The sequence below is a fragment of the Pristis pectinata genome, chromosome 12, assembly GCF_009764475.1.
Source record: "Pristis pectinata isolate sPriPec2 chromosome 12, sPriPec2.1.pri, whole genome shotgun sequence".
NCBI classification, from domain to species: domain Eukaryota; kingdom Metazoa; phylum Chordata; class Chondrichthyes; order Rhinopristiformes; family Pristidae; genus Pristis; species Pristis pectinata.
The window spans coordinates 15,568,747-15,585,943 of record NC_067416.1 but is presented as its reverse complement, the minus strand read 5'-3'; the positions used below and the strand labels follow the sequence as shown (position 1 = coordinate 15,585,943).

At 40.2% G+C, this 17,197-nt stretch overlaps 1 protein-coding gene across 12 annotated transcripts in view; it reads right to left on the bottom strand.

The window, feature by feature from the left end:
• The window catches only part of ablim1b (actin binding LIM protein 1b), a 290,641-nt gene that overhangs the window by 67,015 nt on the left and 206,429 nt on the right, over positions 1-17,197 (bottom strand). For all 12 annotated transcript variants that reach the window (XM_052027491.1, XM_052027497.1, XM_052027496.1 and 9 more), the window contains 2 exons: positions 8,453-8,540; positions 2,983-3,041 (listed from right to left, as the gene is read on the bottom strand). In XM_052027491.1, coding sequence (XP_051883451.1) covers positions 2,983-3,041; positions 8,453-8,540 — 147 coding nt within the window. The remainder of the gene's footprint in view (positions 1-2,982; positions 3,042-8,452; positions 8,541-17,197) is intronic.

Sequence of the window (17,197 nt, the reverse complement as noted above, 5' to 3'; positions counted from 1 at the left end):
CAGAATCACTGACACCAATAAAACAAAATTAAATAATACAAAAATTCCATTTTTCAGTAAAATTCCACACTTTGTGCCCTTCCTATTTCATTATCTTGTATGTGAATTTCAAAGCTCTAGCACAGCATTGCCACATCCCCTGAACGATAATGCTGTGTTTAAGTGCCAGCAGATCTTTGCTTCATGGTCTATCCTCAGAGGTGGCCTGGTGTGCAGATTCAGGAAACTGATGCAAACACTCAAGAGGGCATCAAGTCACCTCGCACCACTACTTCTCGGGCAGCACATTCAACACTGCCCTGCAGCTGGACATTCTGAATTGCTCGACTTCAATTGATCCTGAGGCGGCTTTCTAAAGCTGACTCATTTAGAACAAAAGCTTCATGTGGATCGTGAAGGATACCTGTGCAGAATGAATGTGAAAGTGAGCAGCCTTCCAGTAGCCATCCAGGGGTCATGGCAATGCCGTGTTAGAACTTTGAAAAGCTCAGGAAAGGTACTGAAACAGGAAAGGCACTGGGTGTACAATTTTTCTGAAAGATGTACTTTTAGTATTATCTGATTTTTTAATTGAAATCAATGATTCTGAACACTTTAGCACTATTTTGATCAAATCACATTCTTCATTTTGCTATTGAGTACAATTTTGCCAATCTAATCCATGCTCAATTGCTTTTGTGCATGATACGAGCACAACAAAAAGGCAATAATTGATCCAATTTCCAAGCTATATTCTTAAAAACTTGAATTTATCTGATTGACTGTTAACACACCAATTAAAGGAACAAGCTGGTTCTCTGTCTGATAGGGCATCAAAGCGACAGGACAATATTATACTGCACCCTGTTTCATTGTAAACCTGTTATTATATTGTTCATATATGAATTCAAGGCAATAATTACATGGCATAAAATAACACAGTATTGCTCCGGAATTCTGTTGCCAACTGCAGCTTCAAAGTCAGTGGCAAGGTTTTTCTGCAGATTAATTGTTTGGTCTTCAAACTGACTGGCCTCTTCTCCATTGTGAAGGATTATATTCCAAGAACATTTTGTGAAATTTATTCACATCCTCTGGAACTTCTCCCAAATACTTCATAAGCTTACATTTTAGCAGTTCCTCTTACTATGTTTTATTCCTCGTTACACAGATATGCCTATTCCATTTTGACAATTTCCTGACTTTCTCTGCCCCCACTTTTGATCTGAGATTAATACTCTCTTCCTGTATATAATAAATAACCATGGAAATTCTTATTTAAATTGAGCGAACCTTGCCTCTAATATTTATTATCTTGCCCACTGTTGGGGAATAAAACTGTATACGAGATCTGCATCCATATGACATGAACTGCAGACAGTTTCAGTGCCATAAATACCCCAGTAAAATCCTAATTAAAAAAAAGCTGACAGACTGGAAGAAACATTGAACAAGTTGAATCATTCCCTGTGGTTTCAGGTTAAAAGCCCAATTTCCTCTGAAAATTGTCTGCCATAGCTGAATGATTGTGAAGTGAGCTTTGTTTGTTTTACATTTGGAGGAGAACCAATTAATTTTCTTAAATAAATACTGAGCCTATGTTTTCACAGTGCCATCCGGTGAGAGGAGGGGCATCTGAGCCAGGTTCAAGAGTCAAGGATTTGAACCATACTGATTGGGTTAAGCAGTAATCCCTGTGCGCCCTCAGGGTGACACTCATAAATCACACTGTTCCTCCACTGTGAACACAGTTGAAGGACTCAAGCTGGTAACCAATGATACATCAAAGTCAATTTCGAACTCATAATAATGCAGATTAATTGATGGGTCTTCAAGCCTGCTCCTGCTCATCTGATATGTCTGGAACCTTTCCTTCCTGTTACAAGTTCCACAAGGAGGTTCCTCAAGCCTGCTTCGACATACAATATTATCATGACTGATCTGACTGCAATCTCAATGTTCCATTCCTGCCTGCCACTGACAACATTTCACCCACTTATTTATACATAGAATTTATCTTCTATGCTAAAGATATTCAAAGTCTCTGTTTGCAGCACCCTTTCAGGAAGAGTTCCAAAAACTCAGGACCTCTCAGAGAAAAAAAAATTCACCTCATCTCTGCTTTAAGTGGGCAACTCATTATTTTTAAATAGTGACACCTAGTTCTAGACTCTCCCACAAAAGGAACATTCTCTCAACATCATTTCCTGTACTTTAGTAATCAATTCCCCCATCAATAAAGAATAACACTGTAAGCTTCCCTAATTACTTGCTATACCTGTTAATGAGCCTTTTGTGAATACTGCACATCTCTCACCATTTTCAATAATATGATTTTAACTTCTTTTCCTGCTAATTTGTGTCTGATGAATATTAATGTAACATTACTGTTTTTAAGTATCAAATAAAATGTTTATTATACCTTTCTTGCTCCACAGACCTTGAGATCCAAAAACAGCTTTTGAAACCTTTACTATTAGGTAAAGGTACACCAGCCATGTGGTGCTATTGCCATGTTTAAGAAAAGAAAATTAAAACTGAAGTTGTGAGATGCCACCAACAGCTTTCAGTAGGCATGTCAGAAGTGAAACCTCATAATTATTATGAACAACAATTCTGATTACTTTCTTCATCCAATTGAATGATTTTTCATTGGTGATTTGTGATTGATGTTTTGTATCAGATTAACCTTTAACAGATGATAACTGCACCAGAGTAGAAAGACAAACCAAGATCATTTTTTCCCTCCTGATAATACCTTCTGCACATTACTTCTACCAAAATTGTTTACACAGACACATTCTTCATTAAGAAGCTTATCTGAAGGGTGTTTCACATAGACAAAACATTCCTCACTTACAAGGAAGAGGCAACTAGGAGGACAATTGATGAAAGATGTGCTATGACTGCTTCTGCAACACTTTGAACCAAATTTGTGGTAACAGGGCTATGTGGACATAGATTTTTTAAACACAGACCAGTCTATTCACAAAATGAGCTCACCCTTTGCTTTTCTTCAGCCCTGGTAGACTTTTTACAGTCGGGATGCCAAACTGTAGAGCCTATTATTGGGAAACAAATAGAACATGAACATTAAACTCCATAGAGTGAATGGTTAGTTTCAATAACTGAACTATATTTGCATCAAGTCTTGTGTTATATTACTCAATTCAGTTTGAATTGTCAATACAAAACAGAGGAATAACTTATACAAAGAAAACAACATGAACCTTTACAACACGAGTGTTTATTCAAACATGTTCACAACCACTCACAATCAAGATAATGGAGCTAAAAAGAAAAGGCTATTTTATTGGCATTGATGATAACCTATGGGAGAAGCTGAAAAAGTTATAAATATTTTGTGTTCATTTAATAGCAAGTGCATCCAGAAAAAGCCATTTATTTCAAACAATAATTATTTGAGAATCATAGAATTGCTACAGTGCAGGAAGCAGCCTTTAGCCCATCAAGTCTATGGCAGCTTCCAGTAATGTATTTGTCCAAGTCCCATTAACCTACTCTTTCTCCAGAGCCCTGCAACTAATTCTCGTTTAACTGTCTATCCAATTCCTTTTTTAGGACATCAATTGATTCTGCTTCCATCATCCCACAGGCAGCGAATTCCAGATCATAGCTAACCTTTGGGTAAACTCACATTTCCCTTCTATCCTTTATGCAACATTTAAATGTGTCCTGTCAGTCTTTGAACCATTTGCTAATGGGAGCAGGTTGCCTTCATTTACCTTGCCTGTGATATTGCACACCTTTGTCAAATCTCCTCTCAACCTTTTGTAGAAAGGACAGATTCTCCAGTCTAACCTCTTTGCTGTAATCCCTTATCCATTACTGTGCTTGATTCTTTCAGATGGGTGAACATTACTGGTGGAGATTTCTCATTGCACCCATTAACAGGGTGGCATGCATTTCTCAATCATGTGCAAAGAAAATGGTTGAATATCATCTTGGCAATATGTTTTTAGGTTCAGTAACTGAAGATTCCTCAATTGAGGAACAATGATTTGAGTGCACTGGCCAGTTAATTGCCAAATCTAACCACAACTTTGAGAACTACATTTTGACATCATTGCATCAACTGACATAAACTGGTAACAAAGGAAATGGAATTGCTATTTCCTTGCTACTTGATGACAACATTCTGCTCGGCTGCATAATGACAGCAACATTCACTAACTTGACATTCTCACTGTCAATTAATTAACATTACTATAGGTGACAAAAATTGAATTGAGGCACATAATTCATGTGTAACTAACCTCCCTGCAGTTTTGGTGAAAATAGCCTGCCTAGATAGGATAAAGTTGCTGTATTTTCTTTAATTAGTTGTTCCCACAGTTTTTTTTAAATAGACTGTTGCCCAAGTAAATTAACATTGTAAGCAGTACAATCAGCAGTTTATGTGAGCCTGGACATACACGGAGGAAGATCGCGAGTTTGAACTGGTTGTTGAGCCAGTGGATGAAGAACGTTATTATCTGGAGCAACTGCTGCAAATCCACAAGCTCCTGAACCATGCTAATTGTGTTTGGTTTAAATTAGAGGCTTGACTTGGAACCAATCCTTGTCCAACATTTGAATTGAAACTAATCGGTCCAATATCAGAAGGGAGGTTCAGTTACTGTGGACCAAATATAAATAACAGCAAAATAATACAATTCATAGTGCATAGTTCTATTATTTATCATGATGTATGTTCCAAAATGAGAAATATTTTTTGGCAATTGAAATAACCATACATTATCTGTGCACCACACACCTGCAATTATTGTTCAGAAAGCACCTTCTGAGCAATAAGTTACCTTAAAGCACTGTAGTAGTTACTTGGCCATCACTTTAGTGGAAAGATCTAATGAATAGGAATGAGAAGTATAACCAGTTCACCTATTTTTGGTTGCATAAGTTGAGAGACAAACGTTATCTGAGGAATGCCCTGCTCCTTTTCAAGTAATGTTAAGGCACACATGCAACCAGCTGAGCAGGAGGACAATGTCCAGGTTTTAACTCATTTTTGACACTGCAGCACTCCTTTAACTTGACACTACAAACCCCAAATTTAATTCAGATGTGTATGTGCGATGTGTGTTGGGGAGACAAGAGATGTAATGTTGGAGAAGAACTGCAAACTGCCCTGACTTCCCCAGTGAAGCCAGGTTCACCTGCAGTCAATTAGTTAGTTGGGAGGGGGTTTGAAATGGCCTTGTGATGTAGGACAGTAGGCAGGAGTGCTTGTGGAACTCAAAGGAATCATGTACTTCACCTGACCCAACAAGGAAAGAAAAGGACTATATCTGGATCTCTGCTGACTTTAGTTCCCATCTGGTTTACCTCCTCTTCCCGGTGCTGGACCAGCGAATAAAACACAAGTATTCTCACTCACAGACCTCATTAGCTTGGTAGCCTTTTCATACAGTATCATCGGAGTATACTTGGAAAATTGAAGGACAGTCCCCTGTGGGTTTCTGCTCAGTACAGGGTACAATTAGGAGGTATCGATGTAGTTAAGTCTCTGGGCCATTTTCGTGCTGCCTGTCAGGTTTCTGCCAGTGTTAAAATTGGATCAAGATTGCCAGCTTGCTATTTTGCTTAAATCCTCATCTGCTTTGAACTATCCAAGTTCAACACAAAAGTACAACCAATTGAACCAATCTCTTCACATGGATATGGTAAACACTTCCTCTTCCAGGATTCCACAAAATCCCTGGTTAGATAGAATAGATTTTGTCTCCAGTGGATTGGGATCTGGATTATAATTCTTTATTCTTTCTTTTCTTTATTTCTTTATTTGTCATTGTACTGTTGCAGCAACAACACAACGAGATTACAATGGCACTCCCTTGCCTAATAAAAACCAAAACAGTAAATTGATAAAAGCAATTATAACTATAAAATAAAACAAACATACTTACACAAATATAAAGTATAAAAAAGGCAGTGTGCAAATGAACCATGATAATAATGATAATCAGCAGCATATCAATATCAATATATTAAATAACACCATGATGAGTCCAGCTGGTAAAGGGGGAAGACATAGTATGTGTATGTATGTATGTATAGGAGGTGTCAGTCCATGTTCAGCAATTTAACAGCTTTGGGAAAAAAAGCTGTGTTTCAGTCTTGTAGTGTGTGCATGTATTGTCCTGTATCACCTACCAGAGGGGAGTAGTTTAAAAAGGTAGTGAGCAGGGTGAGCTGGTTCTCGAATGATGTTTAAAGCCCTGCTCCGACATTGAGCCCGATAGATGTCCTCCATCGCTGGTAACTAAGTCCCAATGATGTTTTGGGCCATCTTGATGACCCTCTGCAGAGCCTTCTGCTCCTTCCTAGCGCAACTGGCACACCAAGCAGTAATGCTGTATGTCAGGATGCTCTCCACCGCACACCAGTAGAAGTTCACCAGAATGTTCTGAGACAGTCTGGCTCTCCTCAATTTCCTCAAAAACTAGAGGTGTTGCTGTGCCTTCCTAATGACAGCTGAGGTGTGTATTGCCCAGGAAAAGTCCTCGGTGATGTATGCCGCCAGGAATTTAAAACTGGAGACTCTCTCCACAGCCTCGCCACCAATGAACAGTGGACCAAGATCTATCTTCCTTGACTTCCTGAAATCCACCACAATCTCTTTAGTCTTTTGGGTGTTGAGAATGAGATTGTTGGCAGAACATCAGGCTGTCAGGTTTTGTACCTCATCCCTGTATGCCAATTCATTATTGTTCGTGATCAGGCCAATGACTGTCGCGTCGTCTGCAAACTTTATGATGGTGTTTGTTTCATGGACGGATGAACAGTCATGAGTAAAAAGGGCATACAGGAAGGGACTCAGCACACACCCCTGGGGAACACCAGTATTCAGGGCGAGGGTGGAAGATAGTGCCCTCCTAACCTGACAGTCTGCGGACGATTGGTCAGAAAGCCCATAATCCAGTTACAGATTGTTGTATTCAGGCCCAGGCTGTGGAGTTTGGACACTAGTCTGCTGGGAATAACTGTGTTAAAGGCTGAACTGAAGTCCAAAAAGAGCATCCTGACATATGTGTCCGGTCTTTCCAGGTGCGCCAGAGCAGTATGGAGGGCGAGACTAATTGCATCCTCCGTTGATCTATTTGCCCGATAGGCAAACTGGTGCTGGTCCACGGTGGCAGGGATAGCACATTTAATGTGCTTCAAAATCAGTCTCTCGAAGCATTTGGCTATGATCTGTGTAAGTGCAATCGGGCGATAATCATTCAGGCAGCACACGTTTTGCTTAGGAATGGGCACAATGATTGTTGATTTAAAACACATAGGGACAACAGCATATGTCAGGGAGAGGTTGAAGATGTTGGTGAAAACCCCAGCTAATTGGTTAGAACATGCCTGAAGCACACGCCCTGGTACACCATCAGGTCTGGCTGCTTTCCTTGCGTTGACACTGTGTAGTATCTTACTGACCTCATTAGTATCAAGTACCAGTCCATAAGGCATAGAAAGCATGCAACTTCATTCCACTGTTTCTCCCCCACTATGTGTGTTCCAATTCCACCACCTCCCTGAAGCAAAAGCTGTGGCAAATAACAATTTACCATTTTGAGATTTAAAAGAGCAGCCTTAGGCAATGGTACATTTCATTTCAGTCCCTTTGTACATTATGCTCTGGTGTAATGAACCACCATGTCATTTCTGGTTTATTGCACCTTTCAAGGATGGTTGTAATTACACCATCATAAAAATTGTTCTACTCCATTGAAAGTCTGCTTCAAGTGGTTACTGAAGCCTCCAATTTGTTCAGGACTTGAAATCTTGTTATGGGATTCTTTTTAATCTTTGCCCTAATTCTAAATACCTTGATTTTCTGATTCATCTTGGTTAATGGAACAGGAATTAAATGCACAAGACTCAATTAAGCCTGTTGGCTTAGGATACAGAAAGCAGTCACATCTGAAAGACTGGGTGATTCTGGACAGGATTCAAATTAGTCCAGAGTAGCAGGGTGAAAATTTTCTCACTCACTCTTATTTATATGGCTCTCTGAAACACAATTGATGATTTTTTTTTGTAATCACTTGACTTCACTGAACAAGAAGAGTATACTCCACTAAGTTGAGCTTCTGTGTTGGAAGTGTACAGTGGGCCTTAGTCTGCTATGTACTGTGATGTGTCTGGCCTGAAGATGCTCAATGCTGTTATTGCGTGACTCAGGGAAGCTAATATTTGTAGAGACTGCAGATGCTGGAATCTGGAGCAAGTGAGCTGCTGGAGGAACTCAACAAGTCCGGCAGCATCTGAAGAGGGGAAGTGGACAGTCGGCATTTCACATTGACACCCTCCATGTGGACTGAAAGAGTAGAGAGGAGGTAGCCAGTATAAAGAGGAGAAATAAATGTGATATAAATACTTCAGCTACCAGTTGTACTATTCCTCTTCTTGAACAAAACAAATACTTCATTTCAATATTTTGAAAGGAGATGCATCTTACCTTGCAGGTACATTTCTTCCCCTTCTGTGAACATCTGATTGCATTTGCTGCATCGTGCACAGCTCGGATGATAATGTTTGTCTCCTGCCTAGATGCAAAAAAAAGGTTGTCAGCAACCATGCACAAAAGAATAGCATTGCATGAATTAAATTCTACAGTTGAACAGTCACAAGGATCCAAACTTGAAAAGTTAAAGTATAACAGCTTCCAATTAGATCCATACAGTAATCTTGGGATGAGTAAATTAACTGCTCCCAGTTCTCAAACTGAATTCTGGAACTGCAGAGAACACTCCACAGGGCATCAGTGGTGCCAGTGTTCCGGACATTCACACATTTGTAAGTTCAAAGAGACAAGATACTTGCAACTACAGGCCCAACTGTGACACTTGGAGATCTTCCAGGTTTCAGCTCCTTGGAAACGCAAGTAACAATGCTCATTAATTATCATTCTTGACTCCCTAGTTGCCTTGGTAACCAAGGAGTGACAGGAATAAACTTCTAATGTAAACCAAGTCGCAATATGTCACATTAGCAAACTCCAACTCTTCTTGAGCTTTCAGCACTGTTGTGTTGAGTAATGGCAGAGTGTGTGTAATGGTTGTCAGGATAAACATGAACGATATAGGACTCAGAGTGTACTGTTTAAAAGAAGTTCACATATCCAAATGCCCTTTTTGACACAATATTTAAATACTTAATATACAGAGTAATGCTTGAAAAATGGGGATAACATCTGGAATGTATAACTGAGAAGCAATAAACTCCAGATGCTAGAAATATGAATATGAAAAGGAAAATGCTAGAAATACCCAGTAGGTCAGGCAGCCATATGTGGAGGGAGAAACAGAGTCCAGTTCATGAACCTGAAATATTAAGTCTGTTTCTTTCTCCACAGGAGCCTTCTGTGTATCTCCAGCATTTTCTATTCTTAGAGACACAAGAGACTGCAGATGTTGGAATCTGGAGCAACACACAAGGCACTGGAGGATAGTCAGCAGGTCAGGCAGCATCTTATTAGAGAGAAATGGACAGTCAATGTTGTTTCAGGCCCAGACCTTCATCTGACTGAAAGATAGAGGGGAGACAGCCAATATAAAAAGGTGAAGGGAAGGGGTAGAGCAAGAGCTGGCAGGGTGATAGGTGGATCCAGGTGAGGAGGGGTGGGGGGGGGGGGAGAGTTTCTATTTTAAGGTCTAAAATCTTTGCCTGGCTTGTACAAGTTCCATCTCACACTGTACACAAAAGCAAATGATCAAATACATCATGGAGTCAGTCACAGAGCACAAAAACAGCCATTACCATTCATTGTCCATGTCCTACCCATTGTTCTGCCCATTATGCAGAGTCTTTACACTTATTTGCAGATGCTACATTGATTTTTCCCTTTATATATAAAAGGCAAGACTAGTTTAACAATATTTACACATTTACAAGTTTAATGTATCAACTGGGTTTCAAATTAGTTTCCGATCTCTGTAACCTTGCTGCTGTTGTTGGGGTCAATCCGGGAACTTAACAGATATTACCAATGCAAAATCCATTTCTGGAGTCATTCGGAGTATTAATCCTCGACTCTCTTCAGTCTTGCTGTGTGTCAATTCTTCAACAATTGCAGGACACACTCCAGGGGTATATTCAAATTCACTCCAAGGCTACATTCAAGTTCTCAATCTTCCTCATTACTCTCTTGGGTTCAAGTCTAGTTTACGTGAACCTTTCTCAGCTACACTTGTGTAATAATTCTTGGAACTGTTACATTTCCACAAACTCTCTGCTAACCCATTGTCTCATCTCTTACCTGCCTATTCATGTCAGTATGTAATCTGAACCCCTTCCCTTTATAGCATGAGTAATGATGTTTACCTCCCCCCAACCCTGGCCTTTTTTCCCACCTTCCCCTGCCAGATTTAGTTGAACCTGATGCTGACTCTGCTCAAGTGCTCTGTGCAGTAGCATTTCTGCAACCATCAACTGTACTTTAGAAGAAAATTTGCATGTATATGCTTCATGGGAAGACCTGATATGCCTGGGATGACTTGCTTCCTTTTGTGCCTTTTTCCACTACACCTACTGACTTCACAGCTTCTTTATTCCTGGCTGGATAAGAACAAGAGATGAATCGATGTCTGATCCCACTTCATTTCACAAAACGATCGAACTGAAATGATTAAATTTGCAGACCATCTGATTCAATCTCTTTGGGAAAACCATGTGAATTGAAAATAAATCCATGTTCGTGTTCATGCAGTGATGTAACTTTGGTTTACATATATAACAAAAGTAGTCTCCTTCCTACTCATCTCTGGCCACGTGTCCATGCTAGGTGGGAGCAGGAGTGGCTTTAGTTGATACTCTATGGTAAAATAGCTTACTGTTACCATCTCACCTCAGAAATGAAAACTGAGCCCATGCACAGCACACCACATGGCCATAATTGTCCACTGTGGCAGAAAAGGCAGTGTCTTTGAGTGAAGTGGATGGAGAAAATTGGTAAGGAAGGAATGGGCCATTTGCTTGTTGAACATTTTCCAGACACATTCAACTGAAAATCAAAGCATTGAGCCACAGCAGACCCCAGCAAATAAGCAGGATGAAGACATGTGGGAGAAGGCCAATCCTGTCATGTGCAACACACCAACACTGCCCGCTAAACTGAGTGAATCCTCAGGGAGAGGAGGGTGTTGCATTGTGCAGCTGCAGCTTGCTCGCTCCACCCAATCACTCAGGGTAAGGTAGGGGGTGTTACTAACTGTGAAATCATAATCACAATACTTTAGAGTTTCACCAGAATATTTCAGGCCAAATCACTACTTGTACGATTCTTTACCAGAAATGACCATAAATAGGTCCACCACACTGACCATAGAAATGTTTGCAATCCTGAACTGATATCACCACAGTGTTGGCTTGTGTTGTACTGAACTGTATCCTGCAGTTCCAAAAGAGAACTGCTGGCAACAGCATTGCTCAGGTCAACAAGATTGGGATTACTATGCAGAAATCAGAAACATGCTGGCAGTCAATTTTGACATCTCACTTCACTGCTGGACTCATCATTTAGCTCTCAGGTGGAGTTTAGGCGCCAGATGTACTTTTCACCTGTTCCCTCAGGGTTACCGATTGGTTTGAAAAGATAAGTGTTGATAAGCTTTTATTTGAATCAATGTTTTGGATTAATTGATATCTGTTACACGTGTTAAGTAAATTTGATTTTTTTTTACAATAATTTACTAAATGTCTTTGATCATCAGGAACATTTAAAAGCAGTTCAACAGCTTTTATAATAAAGAGTGGTCAAAAGGTATCTGGGAACAGGGTCTCAGGATCTGCCATCTGAGCCCAAGTAGTGGAGTGATCCACAAGTGGTGACAAGGCACAGTCATGGCAGTGAGATCTGGAGGTCAATTTAAACCATGGTTTGCCAAAGGCCAGTATAGCTGCTGTCAAAGCATGGGGGTGCTGAGCGTGTGGCATGGACAGACTTATTGTGTATAAAGGAGACACAAGAGACTGAGGATGCTGGAACCTGGAGTAACACAAAACTGGAGGAATTCAGCAGGTCAGGCAGCATCTATGCAGGGAAATGGACAGTCGATGTTTTGGATTGAGACCCTTCACCTGGACATTCAAATGAAGGGTCTCGACTCGAAACCCTGACTGTCCATTTCTCTCCATAGATGCTGCCTGACCCGCTGAGTTCCTCCATTGCTTTGTGTGCCACTGTGTACAAGTGCTTCCTCAAAACAATAAGTGTAATTTATTACCACGTCCCCTTGATTTTGTTTGGATTGTCCTTTTTCAATTCCCTTACCACTACGTTGCCAGGTCACATTAGTTGAAAACAATGGGAGGGCAACTCTAGATAAGCCAAACATCATATATTGGTATTGGTTTATTATTGTCACTTGTACCGAGGTACAGTGAAAAACTTGTCTTGCATACCCATTGTACAGGTCAATTCACTACACAGTGCAGTTACATTGGGTTAGCACAGAGTGCATTGAGGTAGTACAAGTAAAAACAATAACAGTACAAAGTGTCACAGCTACAGAGGAAATGCAGTGCAAGTAGACAATAAGGTGAAAGGTCACAACAAGGTAGATTGTGAGGTCAAGAGTCCATATCAAGCCATTCGATGGTGATTTTCTACCTCTCCCTACCTTCCAATAATTTCTTCCATTCTTTTAACACCGCTTAAACACTTTCTCAGATTCTAACTTACTGCTGCCTGTAAAACAGTGTTTATTTGGAGAGGGAGCGTTGTTCTACAGCTGTCGTCTGTCCACGCACCCATCATCCTTCCCAGCTGGCGATGTGCCTTCAGGATTCAAGTTCTCACAATTTACTTCCCAAAACTGAAAACATTTGCTTCATCCATTCCTCATCCACAAAATTTACTTGATCAACTATGTTTCTGATCACTCAATCCAATGCTTCCTTTTTCCACACAGTGTGCATTTTCACCATACCTCAACAAAGCACGTGGGCCACTCCTAAATCAAATGGACATTGTTGGAAGTACATGCGGACGAGTAGAATAAATGGCTGGCTGCAAGTTACTTGGAAGATGACACCAGAGTGTTCACAAGGCAGAGGTTGAAATATCTGCAAACCACGACATGAAGGCTCACCTTCATCAACGTCCTCCCTTTGTATGACAACAATGACAATAATTCCAAAGTACTTCATTATCCATGAAGTACTTGGAATGCCATGAAGTTCTGAAATGTGTTATAAAAAAGCTGGTCTGAAATTTCCTTCACGGAGACGAGGCATATCTGAAGTACATCAAAAGATCCAAAACAACAGTTCTATGTCACTGAACATACTAAAATTAGTTTATACTTTTACAACCACCATTATACTGATTATTACCTGCATTTTGTATTACCCTTTTAATAACACGTTCAAGCTCAGCTACCTATCAGGCAGTGTATTTTAGCACCAGGTGCTAAAATCAAACTTACCACTAAAGATCAAAGGCTGTCGTCTACCTTACTACACCACTGAATCACTCAAAAATCCAAGGGGAACTCACAAAGTACGCATCTATTGCAGAAATATACCTTCTGACTGTGACACTTCCAGTAAAGCCCTAAGGCAACGGACATTACGAAAGCAAGGTTGGGAATAATGGGGCTTTACCGCAGTGATGATGTAATCACTACTAAACAATCTTAAATATAAAATTTAATGTTGTCACCTAAGAATGGTTTGCAAGACTTTCTGCACAGGTGAAATGTCTGAACCAGTACTTATGGGGTTACATTGGAAATGATTTGACTGTTTGCATCACTTGTGGCTTTAAACACAGAAAATACAGTAACAATGTCGGGCCAGAAAAGGCGTTAACTCTCATTAAAGCAAAGTTTGTCTCCTGACTGCAGGCGTGGCTGTGCTTGTTCCCACTCTTCCACAGTGTAATATTCTCAGGGAGCTGTGAGAAAGCTTACCGCAGCTCCTTCTCCTGTCTGCATTTGTAAAAAGCAGGTTTAATTCAATGCAACCGGCAACAAAATAAATTAACAATGAGTGGAAAAATATTCATTTAATCTTTTCACTCTACCTCAGCAAAGAAATAAAGGTGCAAGGATAGTAAATATATGAAAGCTTTGGTCAGCTTATTCTTCAATCAGCCACATCAGATAAATTATTAAAACATCTGAGATTCTGTGCAACAGGCAAAAGGAGCCGCCAGTACCCTTGACAGCTTTGAGTCTAGACAGATGGATTAGAAGAGTCCGATTAAATACCTTGTAAAACACACCGTGCCTCTGTTAGATACAGACCAGAATTTACAGGCTTTTGTTTCACTTCACGTATCTATTCAGAGCATCCACGTAATGAAACCTGGTCATAAAAACATCCTTGCCACCCAGCAGTTAACATTCAACTAAATCGAGGTCAGATTTCCCACCTTCCGCCCCACTTGCCTTTGCTGTGAATAAACACTGCTGCTCTCCCATTGACAGTCAGGATAAACTACTTCAAGACTCTCCAGTCACATGACTGAGGGCAAAGGAGCCTCAAAGCTTGTTTGTTCACATCTTCCAGCTCTGTCAGAGCCCTACTGACACCATTTACTGCAGGTGTTGCCCGTAACTTGTTGGTGGCTTGAATCCAATTGCAGAAATAATTATAATCCCCAGAATCACAGATTTGTCGCATCACTATTGCCCAAAATGTACATTCTAAACAGCTGCCTATTTCATGTTTAGACAGAGCTCTTTATCAACTAAAAATAAGTACTGAAGAAAAAAAACATTTTAATCTATTTTACAAATGCTATTCTGTTCTTCCATTTGGTTCCTCTTGATTGCTGCAGTACAAAAATGGGCTGATCTCATATAAATAACATTTTGCTCAAATCACTTTTGCAGTTCTAAAATATTTATAAATATGGCCATTGAAGGAGGTGGAAGAAGGGTTGCCCCAGCAACAATAAGCAGGCCTTTAATATAGTGAAATAAGAGCATACTGAAATATGGCAGGGTTCTTCAGGGCAGTGTTATCAAATAAATTATTGCCCCCAGACACACAAAGGAGAAATAAAGGATGTTGCTTGTCAAAGAATTAGGTTTGAAGGAGCATCTCTACTGGAGGAAAAGGGAGGAAGAGAAATAGAGTGATTTACGGAGGGAATTCCAGATGGTGGATGAATTAAGATCAGAGCTGCTTAGGAGGATGGATGTGAAGAAGTGTGGATATCCCAGAGTGTTGTTGTAGGGCTGGAAGAGATAGCAGTAAGGGAGAGGTAAGACAACAAAGGATGGTCTTAAAACCAAGTCTTTGCTTTATCAGGAGTCATGAATGATTAGCAAGCGCACCGCTAATGGGTAAAAGGGGCCTTGTACAAGTTGGGACAGTGACAGAGGTTTGAAGAAGCTAAGTTTAGGAAAGTTAAAACAGTGTTAGGTATGGAAGAGAGGCCAGCCAGCAGCCCACTGGAATAGTCAAGCATTGAGGGGAAATAGGGCATTGGTGTGGGTTTTACCATCTTATTAGCTGAAGCAGGGTAAAGGCAGAATTACTGAGGTGGAATTAGGGTATTTAAATGATAGCATGGATGTGTGGTTGGAGGCTTATCCTGGGTCCTGGTAGGACACTAAGGCTGCCAATAATTCCTCTTTATCTGCAGGCAATTGGTCACTCTATTTCCTATGAGGTGATTGGAATCTGTTGTTCAGTTTTGGCCATCATCTTAACACAAATCTGCTTAACTGGGAAGTTCAGATAATTTTTAAGCAGGGCTACAAGATGCATGATCTTATGGCATGGATTTTTCCACTAGAGTCTGGAAAGCAAAATGACTCATGCAATTTTCTAATCATGTTCGCAGTGACATATCCTTGACCCATTTAGTTGGCACTCTCAGTGCAAGGTGGAGATATAGCAGAATGGTGTGATAATACATATAAAATATTAGCCAAACTGTGGATTGAAAGGGCATTTCAAGGATTTATCGTAGGTTGTATTTCCAGCACCCAGTCTTTCTCATGATCTATTAGTGTATTTCTACTACAGTTGAATAAGCCACCTGCCTAAAATCTTGCTCCTGCATTTCACACTTCCTCAGTATAAGCAAAGTGGTGCCAGAGAGAGAAATCAGGCTAGAAGGAGAGGAAACATCAAAGGTGTCAAGTTGCCCTGGAGATTAGAAGTCCAAAGCTTCAGCTAAGATAAACATCTTCAGCAAGTTAAAAACTCAGGTGAATGGAACATCTCATTCCGTTTACAACATTAAAGCAAAGACCACTTCAATCCCAGCATACCAGAGTCCCAGTATTGCAGTGGTAATATAGGCTGGAAGGAAACAAGCCAGGATCATGGGCCTTACCCCTGCAGGCTTGGGTATGGCAAGAAAGAATCCATGTTGGCGTGGGGTAATGGGAGTAAATACTGCTGAAGGTTCCCCTCACTCCCCTTGGCCATCTCACCCAATTTGGGCTATAGAACAGAGGAAGCAGCAGCTCCTTTGCTTGGCCACGTTTGTCAGTGCTGACAAAAGGAACAAGAACAGAAACTCTGGCTCCTGTTGAATGACTGTTGTTTCCTGCTAAATATCCATAAATAAATTCCCAATTTAGAGGTTCCACAAGCAATCATTCCAGAACTATGTACTAGGAAATGGATTTGTATGGAGAGAATTGTGCCAGTTTAAGAACGAAACAGGAACTTCTATTAACACACATTCTGAAGGAGACTGCTGATTTCTAAGTTAAAGAAGCATGGATGTGCTGTTCATTTAGTTAACCCACAGGCACACTGTTGCTTCATGCTAGGATGGGAACATAATGGCTAGCAGGCCCCTAATTGATTTGGCATCCAAGTCAGAGAACTTTCTTCTTGGGAAGACAGATACTAATACAAGAACATTACTTTTCAGGCAATTTAACTCCCCTTCTACAGCATTGTACCAACAGTTGGATAATATAAGTGCAATAAGAGTTGTATTAATCCAGGATTTGCTGTCAATTTAATGGCAAAGTGCTCACTTTTATTTATGGGTAAATGTTAACAACTTGAAGCAGAGTTAAATGTGAATATCCAAAAATTGCCTCCCAACTTGTCACATTTTTTTTTAAAGAAGGACTTGCAATATCTTCCCATTAATTTGCCATTAAACTTGGCACAGAAAATTACATTTTGTTATTTCAAATACAAGTACCCTTTTAACAACATGTGTGCTAATGACTAGTAATTAACTGCTCTGGCACAACAAATAATGATAACAAGTGTGAAG